At 33.6% G+C, this 15054-nt stretch overlaps 2 protein-coding genes across 6 annotated transcripts in view; both read left to right on the top strand.

Moving 5' to 3' along the window:
* Positions 1 to 7914, top strand: part of LOC101889378 (glycogenin-1) — a 35054-nt gene extending 27140 nt beyond the window's left edge. For 3 of the 4 annotated variants that reach the window (XM_005189028.4, XM_011296494.3, XM_059120092.1), the window contains 2 exons: positions 2166 to 2364; positions 7552 to 7914. In XM_005189028.4, coding sequence (XP_005189085.1) covers positions 2166 to 2364; positions 7552 to 7703 — 351 coding nt within the window. In that variant the 3' untranslated portion in view covers positions 7704 to 7914. Of the gene's footprint in view, positions 1 to 2165; positions 3150 to 7551 lie in introns of those variants that run through there. The other variant, XM_011296495.3, reaches the window with a different exon arrangement.
* LOC101890109 (hypothetical protein) overlaps positions 1 to 11333 on the top strand; it is a 38473-nt gene extending 27140 nt beyond the window's left edge. Inside the window, exons 2-4 of one of the 2 annotated variants that reach the window (XM_059120093.1) lie at positions 5579 to 5783; positions 8181 to 9413; positions 10988 to 11333. In XM_059120093.1, coding sequence (XP_058976076.1) covers positions 8183 to 9413; positions 10988 to 11058 — 1302 coding nt within the window. In that variant the 5' untranslated portion in view covers positions 5579 to 5783; positions 8181 to 8182 and the 3' untranslated portion in view covers positions 11059 to 11333. The remainder of the gene's footprint in view (positions 1 to 5578; positions 5784 to 8180; positions 9414 to 10987) is intronic. The other variant, XM_011296493.3, reaches the window with a different exon arrangement.
* Positions 11334 to 15054: the final 3721 nt, after the last annotated feature.

The following is a 15054-nucleotide window of genomic DNA, read 5'->3' as shown; positions in this document are numbered from 1 at the left end:
AGCTCTTCGATAGCACTTATCAAAAATCACAACTTCATTATTTTCATTTCAATCGAAATTTTTGTAAATATCTAAGGCATTTTTATTGTTTTTACAGAAATGCTGAAGAACTTAATGTTGGAGATTGTCAACGATTCCTCCACAAATCTAGATAATAATCTCGATAAAAATCGATATTTTTATAATGGGAAGCATTTTATTAAAAAAAAAAAAAAAAAAAAAAAAAACTATAGGACTAATACAACTTTAATTAATGTCTTCAAAAAGTCATTGACAACTCAATTTGAACTTTTCGATAACTCTTATCGAAAATTTTTGGATGTTTTTAGAAAGTTGTTAAAATATCTAAATTTCTCATAGATGATCAGTTTGTTTAGAAAATAGTCAAAATTCCAAAAAAAGAAATGGTATTACGAATAATTTTCGATAACACTTGAAATCGGGAAAAAGGAGATTTTTCGATAAATCTAAATTAAAAACAAAACTTGGAAAAATTTAAAAAAATTGACATATATCGATTGTTATCGAATTTCACATTTTCGACCATCTCTGAAACTATTGATAATGAGGAATATCGAAATCCTAATAATTTAAAACAAATCGTAATAAATGATCAAGTTTTATAATTTCGATAATTTAAAATTTTTAAAAATATTTTTCAGTTTTCGAAAACTATGCAAAATAACCCATTATATATTGTTGTGGAAACACATTCACAATTCACATTTTCGATAATTTGAATATTTTCGATAATTGTACTCATAATGGTTACTACATTTCATAAGAATATAGAAATCTCACGAATTTTTAAGAAAATCAGTAAATAATTGAGAAATAATCGAATTTCGATAATTTAAATAATTCCAAAAATTGTTTAATACAGAATGGGTATTTATTGTTTTGGAAACAGGAAACAGCAAGCCGAAATTGACTGTTATGAAAATTATCATTTTCGATAATTTCAATATTTTTCATAATTATACTCATTAATTTCTTAAAAAATGAAATTAGTCAATTAGTAAAAATAACGATTTTAAGAAATTCGATAACTTGAATTGTTTAAAGATATTTATTATTTTACGTAAACTTTCGTAATAAGTTATCAAAATTCCAAATATAGTAAATTAGGTTTCACATTTCGCTTATTTAAATAAAAAATATATATAATCACAGAATTTAGGTCTTATCGGAATTCATATTTTCAACATTGAAAAATTATCGAATTTATGAAATGTTTCAAAAATATTTATTAATTTTTTTGGAACAAAAAAAGTTATCTATAATTTGAAGAATTAAAAAATATATTTGTTTTAACCTTAGGAGTTATCGAAATTCCTAATATCGAGAATTCTCCTTCAAATTTTGTGTTGGTCGTATAATTTTATTTTAAATTATTTTAAAAAATATCAAACATCGAAATCATTTTATCGAGAGTTTTGCATTTACATTTCGCCTTCTCAACATAGTAAACATTTTTTGTTGTTGTCGTTGTCATCGTCGAAATTGTGGGGTTATCATCGTAATGGTGGTGCTGTTGTCTACCTAGCCAAACATTTTTAGTGATATGAATATGTCGATATTGTAAAACCGCATTGTTGTTTAGTCCGCTCCGTGTGGTTGTGGAATCTCGTTGGGTCATTGTTTCTCATGCGTATTGTTTTGGGAGTTTATCGTCACTTATCGATTTTATCATTTGATTGCACAGTATTGTATTGCCATGTGTTTCGTCCAATTCATCTTCATAACATCTCTTGTAACGATCTCTCTCACTCACTCACCCACTCTCACATCTCACATTCCATCATAGTTGTGTTGATAGCATTTACATATAGATTAGTTGATTAGAGTTGTTCATCCTATTTAGAGTTGCCAATTACCTACCAATTACATAAAAACAAACATACATACATACCTACATATGTACCTACCAACATTCTATAGTAATCTTCCTTTAAGGTAACATGAAATCGATTATTTTGTATTTATTTCGATTTATATATTATACAACAAAATAGACTGCTATTTAATAACCCCCCTTTTCGGATAACTGGTTGCAAAATTCAAGTAGTCTAATGGGCCTTGGGGATATTTGTGTGTTAAATGTTTGAGTTTCGCAGTTAATGGAAAGAAATTAATCGATTTTTTACTTTGTCTCTATTTTACAGGCCGGTTTAGCTGGTGCTTTGTCACAACTACGTTTGGGTGAACCCCGCACCCCCGAGCAAGAAGCCTACGAGCATTTGATGCGTCGTCAATGCTGGGAATCTGGACAAGTTGATTACATGGGCCGTGATTCCTTCGATAACATTTGGAAGAGAATAACACAGACCCTGGAAAATAAGCCAGCAGATGATGACAAAACGGGTAGCTCTTAAAAGAAAAATTAAAAAATAAAAAAAACGCACATACACAGCACACACCAACACAAATGCATTCATACAACTCATTTATAATTTCACTCACCCCAGCACCCATGAATGAAAATCAAATTTTCCACAACTCACGGGGGAGAAAATCATTGCACTCACTCCCCTACATTGTTACAATGTAGTTTAACTATAGAGTGGATGAATCTCCCCCATAAATTGCACACACAAAGCGTAAATTCATTCTTATCGATAATGATCGATAACCACTCATTTCTGCACAAGTTCATCAAAGAGAACAATGCAATACACCACTACCCACCCCCACCACCAACACAACCAACTGCATTTGTATAGAAAAGCCCCACATTTGAACTCAAATTTTTTTAAATAGAAATTTAAGACCCTCATTAAGTTATTTTTATACAAAAACCATTGAGAAACATCGAATTATCGATAACAAAATTTATTGAAATAAAAAATCAAATCGTTTCACAAAATCACAAAAGCATTTGCATTTCTTTAGAACTTGAGTTGTTGTGTGGCGTTGTAATTATCGTAGAGAAAGAGAGAACCACGTTTTGTGAGAGTGCGTGTGTGTGTCTGTTATGGCCTCATCATCGTGTCTTAATGTCATTTCGATTTAATTATTATTATTATTATTTTTTTTTTTTGTAATTTATAGTGTGAACGTTTCATATGCCAAAAGTTGTGTATAAATTTTAAAAACAACACAGAAAACCAGAATGAATAAAATTTTTATTATCAACCCTTTTCAATGTAGTTTATTTGTTTTATTTCATTTCATTAAAAAATAATTTTTATTCATATATATCGATTACGTTTGAGAGTCATCAATTTGTGTATATTATGTAAATGTGAATTATAATTTTTTCTTTTTACTCTATTCAACAGGTGTCATCAGTGTTACTGTTTTATTAATGACCCGTTCCAGAACCTGCCAAAATTTAATAATTGACCGATTTTTCCATTATGATATCGAAAAGAATTGGGAAACTAGTATATTCTAGGAAGTTCTGGAACGGTGCATTTGTTTGGAACTTGAGTGTATAGTGTATTATTACCAAAATCGTTCTTCGAACATAGTTTTGTTGGATTTTTTGAGACATATAAATTGATATTGAATTCATTATAAAGGCCAAACAAAATACAATTGAACAGTGACAATTCTTCTTGAAATTCTTGAAAATCTATGAATTTGCATACATATTTTTACGTTTGTCTTTACTTTGCCCCACAGGTGTCCTCATGAAATGTAACTATAAAATGTATTATTGTCAAAATTAATATTCCGATAACATTAAAATCAACGAAACTTTCGTTAAATCCTAAGTTCTAAGAAGAGAACATAATTTGGTTAGGTTTTGGATATATTTTTAATTGATATTGAATTAATTAAAAACACTTAAAAACATGACAAAGCAATGAAATTTTTTGTTTAATTATTATATGGTTTGATCTTCTTAATTTAGAAACTTTGTTTCGTTTTATTTTTTGTGTAAATGATTAATTACTACCTACATGTAAGTTTTTATCCCCCCCACCATAGTATGGAGGGTATATTAAGTTTGTCATTCAGTTTGCAACACCTCGAACTATACATTTTAGACCCCACAAAGAATATATATGTTTTCTTGACCAACATAAAATTCTATATCGATTTAGCGATGTCCGTCCGTTCGTTTGTCTGTCTGTGCAAATCTCTCTACCTTCCGAACGAATTAAAGTAGGTTGATAAAATTTATCTCAGATGTGTGTATGTTCTACAATACTTTTGGTATTGAAAATTGGCTATGTAGGTCTAAGTTTTGGTATAGCCCCCATATAACGATACCTCCCTATATTCGGTATTTTGATGATTTTAGCGACATTGTTTACCGGAATTGTTTGAAATTTCGCATTTGATGTTCCTAGTGGGAAGTGCAAGCTATAACAGAAATTTTACCATACAGGTCCACTTCTTCGCATATCACACACCCATACAACGGTACCTTTCTAAATTCGGTATTTTTATGATTTTAGCGGTCGGAATTGTTTCAAATTTCGTATTTAAAGCTCGTAATGGTGACAGAAAACTTCCTGTGAAAGCCCATGTCTTCGTATAGACCCCAATATAATGGTAATTCCCTATATTCGGCATTTTTTCAATGTATTTTTTTTTTTAATTTCCAAATTCCCTCCAGATGGTAGAGGGTATTCAAAGTTCACCCCGGCCGAAGCTACTGCTTTTTTCTTTGCTTTAACTACTTATTATTTAATATTTGATTTTTTATGTTAAAAAAAAAAAAACTTAAAAAAAACTCTGGGATCCATAGAAAATCTGTTAAAGATATATAATCTGTAAAAGAGCTGTTTCATGTTGTCTATAGAAAGTAGAAGAGGTATTTTATCTATAAAAAGTCAAATAAAGTCTTCTATATATTTATGGAAAGTTTTCGAAAGGTCTTCTACTTATCAAAAGTCTTCTGTCTATGGAAACCTTTTAAAGCCCTGAGATCTGACAAAGGATTTTCGATGTTCATCCATTTTTGCATAAAGAAAACTCTTGGGAAAAGTTCGAACGACCATGTAGAAGTGAAAGACGATAGTTAAAACCATTTAGTTCGTGAAACAAATCTTCAATTCAGTTCTTCAATACAAAATAAACGATTTATGTTAGCAATTTTTTATTTGAATAAATTTTGCTTTTATTGATAGTATCAATATAAAATATGGCAAAATGGGTACGAAAGAGTTAGATATACTTTCGAACATTCCTTTCGTGAAATAGTTTCTTTGAACTGATTGGCACAGCATTTTGAAGTGCAACCGCGTTAAGACTTTGATCCGTATAAATCTGGAAAATGTCAACTGAATCTACGCCACCAAGTTAATAGTGTTGAAACAGAGAGTTTACTTCAAGTCCTTCCAATTACTAACCGGATGGCATCCGGTAGCCCTCTTTAAGGCTAACATTGGCATCTACAGCAACCTTCAGGCTACACTCAAGCTTCATGTTCGTTGCTCGTAGTTCCGTAACATACAGCTATTTCTTTGGCGTTTACGTTTAAACTCTCTACATTCTTTTTAAACATCTTCAACCGCCATCCTTTCATAACTAAAAAAATTGTTATTCTCTATCGCTAAAGCCTCGTTCACGTGCAATGGCGTATGCTGTCTTAAATTGCATATTTGTCTGACTTGTGTTGCAGACAGAGACAACACATTCTCATTTCCCTAGCATAGAACTTTCTTCCAACTGGTGTCATAGAAAGGAATTTTCCCCACTTCGTCATCGCATGCCCACCTTGATTGGTTAATTCCTTTCTTCAAGCTCCTCACCTGGCGGCAATTTCACCAATTTGACTTCCTGGGGATATGCCTCACCCCTTCTGTCTGAAGATCTCAGCCCCTTCGGTAAGTTTGTGAACTGCCACAACAGTCGTTTGTGCCAAAGTCTCTCTCTCCCTCTCTCTGACTCAGCATAATTTTTATTGACTGTTAAATTTGCTCTGTGTGGGAACATTTCCAGCTATAGTTTAAGCTCGAAATTTTAGTCAGAATTGTTTGAAATGAAATGCATCAGGTTTTCTTATATATTCGATATTTATTTTTATTTTTAAAAATGTCTTAAAATTGCGATGAATGAACGATATGCTCATATTTCCTTTCAGAAACATAATTCAAATTGATTCCATATTCACTTCCATGCCCAAACTTTTCAAATATTTGTGTGTGTAAACTCACTGTTAGAATTGACGCGTCATTCCATAGTAGAAGAATACAGGTAGTCGCTCCGACACAGCTGCTGGGACAATGCACTGTCAAACCGATTTTGGAATTGAAAATGTTGAATGAAAAATTATAAAAATTTGTAAAAACTGTTGAGAAATGCATATTGTAACAACCTCCTAACAATTTGCATCGTATAAGAAAATATATAAAAGTCTACTTATTTTTGACAAAACAATTTTAAAATTTTGACATATCAATGTTCGCAAGCGTTGATGCGTCTACCTATATTCTTCTACCACGCGTCATTCATCACAGCTGATTCATAACGAAATGTGAAATCATGGTAGAAGAATACAGGTAGTCGCATCGACACAACTGCTGGGGCAATGAACTGCCAAACCAATTTTGGAATTGAAGTTTTTAAAGGAAAACTCTTCTAACATGTAAAAATTGTGAGGAAACACTAACAAGTAAAAAAGCTGTAAGTTCGGCCGGCCGAACTTTGAATACCCTCCACCATTTGGAACGCCTTTGGCAACAATAAAATCCATTAAAAATGTTAAAATATAATAAAAAATTAAAAATATTTAAATGCAAAACATAAAAATAAAATCGGTAAACAATGTAGCTAAAATCATCAAAATACCGAATATTGGGAGGTACCGTTATTTGGCGGCTATACGAAGACATGGACCTGCACAGATAATTTTCTGTCATAGGCTGTAGCATCCATTACGAATATCAAATACCAAATTTGAAACAATTCTGGTGAATAATGTCGCTAAAATCATCAGAATAGCGAATATCGGGAGGTACCTTTATATAGGGGCTATACGAAGACTTGGACCTACATGGACCATTTCCAATACCCAAAGTCCTGCAAACATAATATACATTTGAGTAAAATTGTATTAATCAACTTAAGCAGCTTGGCATTATAGCATAGCTCATTAAGTGACACATTATAAAGTAATGAGAGAGTTGCACTCGAATTCTGCTATCGTCGGAGCCAAGCTTCTTACGTATCGTCACCTTTTTGAGCCAATAAAGAAAAGAAAAAATGCAAAAAATTGTGAATAGTAGATTCGGTACCGACAAATAAGGTTCTATTATCAATGCTTATTGAAATTGCACTTTTTGACATTGTGATGTTATACTGTATATATAAATTTATATAAAATAACATTTTTTTCATTAATAGTTTGTAGTAAACTAAAATGCCAAAATAATTTTCGTTTGTTGCAGCATTTGTACCAACCCACCCGCTCACCAATACACTACCACCCCTACAAAAACAAACACTAAACACCACACACAAAACATCATTCCGTTTTTAATTCCACCGCACAATGTTCTAACAACTGCTGAAACTAATCCTTGTGATAATTTTTCTTTCTATTTTTCCCACTACAATTTTCCCAATGGCTTTCTAACCCTGATTTGCTAACAGATGAGGAATCAGCTGCCACTGCTACTAATGACAATGGCAATAACCAAAATGGCTTTTCCACAACGGCAAATATACAACGAATTGCGGCGGCCGCAGTATCGGCCGGACAGCCGAAATCGAAGTCGGCCAAGGCCTCACACCGATTTAAATAACAATTACTGAAAGTGCTGAAGCTCTACGGATGCTTCATGCCGATGATCTTCATAAAGTATGGACATCAACGAATTGAAATTTCACCACAGGCTGTGGATGTCTGATTAACCCAAAAATGTGAAGGCAACGAATTAATATTTAGTACAAACTCACACTGTTTTTTAAATAGTTAATTTTTTTAATTATACGAACGATTTTTTTTGTAACGCATGTAAATAAGTTTAATTTTTTTGTTAAATTATGGAAAAAATCAGATGGCTTTCCTATTAACGGCACAGGCTGTAAATGCTTTTGTAACCCTAACACTGAGCACAAATACACCTCAAGTAGTACCAAAAACTCACCACACAACACTTTTCTTTGTTTCCCCTCTTTGAAAATAAATGGTGACTTCCCCAACACAACACCAAAACACACAAATTCACCACACACCGTTTTTGTTACAACACCCCACCATCACACACCACAACTCACAGAAATGTTGACCTCTGCTGATATTGAACACGGCAAAGTTGAATACGACGAAAAGACCGGCGTCAAGGTTGAATATTTCAAAATCGATGGTGGCTATCAGGTCAAGACCACCACTCCCCAACCTGGCGGTGGCTGGAAGGCTTCCACTCAGACCTTCTACGATCCCAAGCCGGTGACCGAAGAGGAGATGAAAAAACAAATGGAGGCCAAGAAAACCGTTATGAAACGCATGAACAAGGAGATTCGCATTGATGAGAGAACCACCATGTTGACCCGTGCCATCGAAGGTGGCTATGAGGAGGTCTACACCACCGTCAACGAGGATGGCAGCAAGAGCATCAAGACCAAGACTTTCTTTGATGCCGTGCCCGAGGGTACTCCCTTCCCCGATGCCGCCCAATACAAACCCCAAGATAACCAAAAACCCGGTGCCAAGAAGAATGTTGTACGCAAGGCCTCCATTGAGTCCACCGACTCCACTGACAGCCGTAAATTGGTGCAAAAGACCCAGAAGAACACCTCCACCATTGAAGAGTCTCGCCGTGTTACCCAAAACTATGAAATGACCGAAAACAACCGCACCGTTCGCAAGAACTCCGTTCAAACCGAGCAGTCCATCAAATCGGTGACCTCTTCCAATCTCAACGACAACACCGACAGCGGCAAGAAGAAGAAGATCGTCAAGAAGGTCAACAAGACCCAGGCTCCACCACCACCAGCTGATTTTGTACAAAACGACACCACTTCCGTGTCCACCAAACATGTGCCCGGTGGCGTTGAATACACCTACACCACCCAGCTGGAATCGGGCAAGACCATCACCACTTCCAAGACTGTCTACGAAGAGGAGGAATGTGAATTGACCGAAGAGGAAATCAAGGCCTACAAGAAGACCTTGAAGGATGCTGAGAAGCACAAAAATGTCACCACCACCAAGAAGTTGAAATCGGAATCTGGCACCAAGAAGGTTGTGCCTGGCGAGAATCCCGGTGATGTAACCACCGTTGAAACCATCAAAATCCAGGGTGGTACTGAATACCATTACACCACCGTTACCGCCGATGGCATTGTCAAGAAGGCTGTAAAGACTGTTTACGATCCCGTCCCCTCCTCCAATCCCGATGAATCGGAAGAGGAGGAAATCATTGAGGAATATGAAGAGGAAATCATTGAACCCGGCGAGAAGAATGTCAAGACCATTGAGACTATCAAAACTTTGCCACAAAAGTTTGAAGGTGAGTAGAAGGTGGAGCAAAAGGGGAAGTATTTGAGAGTATGGTAGAGGATTACGGAAAGTCCATGGAGGAAGGGAAAAGGGAAGGGGTAAAGATAAAGTTTAAGAAAATTAAGTTTTTTTCAATTTTCGGCGAAGAAGAGTTTTGCTTTAGAAGTGTGCCTGAGGATGACTTTTTCTACAGAAAAAAAATCTCTCCTCAGTGGACCGGATGATGACATTTTTCTACAAAAAAAAAAAAAAAATCTCCTCAGTGGACCGGGCTGAGTATAAACTTTTTTTTTATAGAAAAAAAAAAATCACTTCTCTGTGAGACTGAGGATGAACTTTTTCCATAGAAAAAAATCACTCCTCAGTTGGGACTGAGGATGAACCTTTTTCCATAGAAAAAAAAATCACTCCTCAGTTGGGACTGAGGATGAACTTTTTTCTATCGAAAAAAATCACTCCTCAGTCGGACTGAGGATGAACTTTTTTTCTATCGAAAAAAATCACTCATCAGTCGGACTGAGGATGAACTTTTTTCTATAGAAAAAAACACTCCTCAGTCGGACTGAGGATGAAGTTTTTTCTATAGAAAAAAACACTCCTCAGTCGGACTGAGGATGAAGTTTTTTCTATAGAAAAAAACACTCCTCAGTCGGACTGAGGATGAAGTTTTTTCTATGCAAAAAAACACTCCTCAGTCGGACTGAGGATGAAGTTTTTTCTATAGAAAAAAAACACTCCTCAGTCGGACTGGAGATGAAGTTTTTTCTATAGAAAAAAACAATTCTCAGAAGAATACATTTTTCTATAAAAAAAATTCTCCTCAGGTCTCTGGGTTTGAGAGATAATTCCTCGGAGATTATTGGATTCTCATAGAAAAATATTAAACAAATATTAAGTGAAGAGAATTATTTTCAGAGTATGACTTTCAGGAATCAGGGAAAAATTTTTCAGAGGGGGGGGGGTGGAGTTTATACCTGCATAATATGAAAATCTAGGCTATTAAAGTCAATTCTCGGCCATGCTGTTTGAGTCTACAGGAATAGTTTCAATTGTGGGGGTTTATTAACAAAATATGTTATGCCTAAAAGTATGCTTCATTTTTATACCGTTTTTTTTATAGCCGTTAACCCTCAAATATGTCAATAGCGTTGCCATTTACATTTTCGACATTACCTTGAATTCCGACCAATTCTAACCAGGGAAACTACAATGAAAGTTTAAGAACTTTCACGGTATTGAAACTAAGCAGCTTCAGACCTAGTTTGGATATAACCCCCACATCACATAGGCATCGATTTTGAAGTATTTCCTTTTATTTTAAAACAAATATGCTATGATTCAGTTTTCTCTTTTTAATATGGTGAGATTAGGGTTTCTGTATTTCCCTATACTACCTTTTTCCAATCAAATCAGATTTTTTTTAGAAAAATCTACGACCCATTTGAAAATTCGTTATTTATCCCTAGAATTGTAGGATTTTCAACTATAATTGTAGCTCACCTATTTTATAATTTTATTTTTCAATACTACCTTTCTGAATTAATTTATAATTTATTAAAAATTGTTTTCTCTACCCCCTTGCAGAGGAAGTCACCATCACCCATGAAAAGAAGGAAAAAAAGACCAGGAAAACCATGACCATGGTCAGCCAATAAACGCGGCCGTCAATACTGCAGACGTCAACAATCAAGTGTTGCCGTTTAAACCATATCAAAATTATATTCTAATCCTGTTTAGTCATGTCAAAGAAACTCTATCAAATCTTTTACAAAATTTATTTTCTAAATTGAAATTTTAATAAAAAAAAATATTTTTATTTTTAAATTATTTAAAAAAAAATAATTTTTTTGGATTTTGTTTTTTGTTAATTTTATTTTAAATATTTTTGTTTAATTGTATTGAATAAATATATAAAAACAAATTAAAAAAATACGTACGTTTTTTTTTTTCTTTGGTGGGGATAAATAGTTCGGAAAAAAGTGGGCTTGGGCTTACGTCATTATTAAATAATATATTCATATAAAATTTAATATTTATTTATTCATATAAAGTTGAAGTTTCAGATATACATTTCCTAGCCACCAATAACGAATAAATGACAAACGAATCCTGAACATAACATTTCCCAATAGCTATTCTATGAAATCTCTGTTTTTATTCCGAAGCTCCCCAAAAAATTAAAAGCTTCTGCAACTACAACGAATGGGGTCGGGCTTCAAGTCATGAAAATGGTGTTTCATTTAATCCTGTTTTACCACCATGTCATGTTTCGCTCAACAAATGGATTTTCATGCTGCCTCAATATTGCTACGGGTTTTTCTCGCTGAGGTTTTCCCCAATGCATTGCCAAACAAATGCAATTAAATCACTTCATTGGAAAATAATCCCAACATTTATTATCTCCATAGATGCGCAGCTAAAATGAATGTTACCAGCAGCACTCATATGTGAATGTTAAACGAGGTATTAAGTGCCTGCGCTCGATGTCAAATAAATTGAGATTTGAAATGTTTTACGGCGAAAATCAACCATTTACTGTTGTAATTCGTGGAAGAGTGGGGGAGAACCTGACATCTAACCTTTATGAAAAGTGTTTTAATTTGTAGAGAACTTTTGTCATATTTTCAATGAAAATGCGACTATTTGGCTGAAAACAATTGAGATCATGTTGGATGCCTAAAAGTATGCTTTGAATAATAGTAGAGAGCTTTAATTTGCGTAAATAAAATAGCCGGAAGAATTTTTCTATAGATGGAGGGACCTGTACGAGATTAATAAATAAAACTACTTTATCCCAGCTGACATTTTGGCGCCACATGAGCCGTTTTAGGATATGCAAAGGAAAAAATACATATTTTCGAAAATAAGAAAATGCAAGATATTTTCGCCAGGAATTTATTATACCCCTCACCATTCAATGGAGGGTATATTAACTTTGTCATTCCGTTTGTAACTTTTCGAAATATTTATGATAGACCCTACAAAGTATATATTTTCAGGATCAGCGTAAAATTCTAAGACGATTTAGCTTGTCTTTTGTTATCAAGCTTTCTTTCGAACGAATCGAGATAGAAGGTCGAAATTTTGCACACATGTGTATTTGGCCAGTAGGACGGTTAAGTCAAATGGACTATGTCGGTGCACGTTTTCATATAACCCTTATATAACGCTACCTCCTGATATTCGGCATTTTAATGATTTTAGCGACATCATTCACCCGAATTTTTTTAAATTTCGTATTCGAAGTTTGAAGTTTTTTTTAATGGGTACTACATCCTATAATAAAAAAATACTTATGCAGGTCCACATCTTAGCATAGCCCCCGTATAAAGATGGTGGAGGGTAGTAAAAGTTCGGCCCGGCCAAATTTAGCTGATTTTTTACTTGTTTAATTGAAACAGCAGTAAGTTCGGCCGGGCCGAATACCATTCACCATTTGGAACAAATTTGGAAATTTTCAAAAAATAAAATCCGTTAAAAATTCTGTTAAAATCTTAAAACACCGAATGTAGCCATATATTAAGGTCCATACGAGGACTTGAACCTGCATAAGCAATTTTGAATATTCCAATATTGAAATGCGAAACTTGAAAAAAATCTGTTTGTAATGTAGCTAAAATCATCAAAATATAGGGAGGTACCATGGGGGTTATAAAACGTCGACCTGCACAGACAATTTTCTGGCATAGGCTGTAGCATCTATTACGAACTTCAAATACAAAATTTGAAATAATTCCGGTAAATAATGTCGCTAAAATCATTAAAAAACCCAATATCGGGAGGTACCGTTATATGGGGCTATACGAAGACGTGGACCTACATGGCTCATTTTCTGTCTTAAACAGAATTATCTATTACGAACATCAAATACCAAATTTGAAACAATTCCGGTAAATAATGTCGCAAAAATCATCAAAATACCGAATATCGGGAGGTACGGTTATATGGGGGCTATACGAAGACGTGGACATACATGGCACATTTTCAATACCAAAAGTCCTGTAGACATTATACACATTTGAGTAAAATTATATCAACCTTCTTCATTTCGTTCGGAAGCTAGAGTGATTTCCACAGACGGACAGACGGACGGACATTGCTAAATCGACATAGAGCTTTATGCTCATCAAGAATATATATACTTTGTGGGGTCTAAAATGTATATTTCGGGGTGTTACAAACGGAATGACAAACTTAATGTACCCTCCATACTATGGTGGAGGGTATAAAAATATCTTCAATATTACACCATTTTATCGCCAGGAAGTTCTTGAATAGATGTGCTTTTTTTTAAAAATACATGATTTTTTTCTGATATGAGGACCTTAAAAATATTTTTAAAAATTTATGACTTTTTACCACAAAAACCCTGAAAATTTAAATTTTCTTAATTCGAGGCTCTTGAAACAATTCTTAAACTATTTTTCGATTTTCGATCAATATGCCAGGAGTCATTATTAAAAAAAAGAACTCCTATACCCTAGCAAACATTTGGGGGCACTTGAGCCCAAAACACATTGCAAGGTAAAATAAGAAAAAAGTTTTTAACAAAACATTAAAAACATTTTGCAACAAATTATAAAAAAATAACGAATATTGCAAAACCCGCATTTGTGGACATGAAGTGATTGAAAAATAAATATTTTTTCTTTGGTCAGAAAGTCATTATACTTTTTTATTTATTACTTTTTACTAGGTATATTGAATACATTTTAAAACATAAGATTTTCGGTTACCATTGAAAGGGGACAAGAAGCCCACGTATAGGAAAAATAATAAAATAAATAATAATAATTTATTGGGCGCCACATGAGTCGCCTAACCCAGGTAAGAAAGCTAATGTTAAGAAAAATATTTTTTTCATTGAAAAATTCTTGAAAAGTGGACTATAAAACAAAAATTTTTTTAAACATCAGTCGGTTTATCAAATGTATATCCTCAGCTTATTTTCGATTAAATAAATATATTTTTATACCCCCCATAGTATGGAGGGAATATTAAGTTTGTCATTCCGTTTGTAAAACCTCGAAATATACATATATATATATATATATATATATATATATATATATATATATATATATATATATATATATATATATATATATATATATATATATATATATATATATATATATATATATATATATATATATATATATATATAGCGACATTATTTACCGGAATTGTTTCAAATTTTGTATTTGAAGTTCGTAATGGATGCTACAGCCTATGACAGAAAATTGTCTATGCAGGTCCACGTCTTCGTATAGCCCCCTCCCCCCGATATTCGGTATTTTGATGATTTTAGCGACATTTTTTACCGGAATTGTTTCAAATTTAGTATTTAAAGTTGGTAATGGATACTACATCCTAAGACGGAAAATGAGCCATGCAGGTCTACGTCGTCGTATAGCCCCCATATAACGGTATCCCCCGATATGCGGCATTTTGATGATTTTAGAGACATTACTTACCGGAATTGTTTCAAATTTCGCATTTGAAGTTCGTAATGGATACTACAGTCTATGAGAGAAAATTGTCTGTGCAGGTCCACGTCTTCGTATAGCCCCCATATAACGGAACCCCCCATATTCGGTATTTTGATGATTTTAGCGACATTATTTACCGGAACTATTTCAAATTTAGTA

The sequence above is a fragment of the Musca domestica genome, unplaced genomic scaffold, assembly GCF_030504385.1.
Source record: "Musca domestica strain aabys unplaced genomic scaffold, Musca_domestica.polishedcontigs.V.1.1 16, whole genome shotgun sequence".
Taxonomy (NCBI): Eukaryota; Metazoa; Arthropoda; class Insecta; order Diptera; family Muscidae; genus Musca; species Musca domestica.
This window is presented reverse-complemented; position numbering and strand designations above follow the sequence as displayed.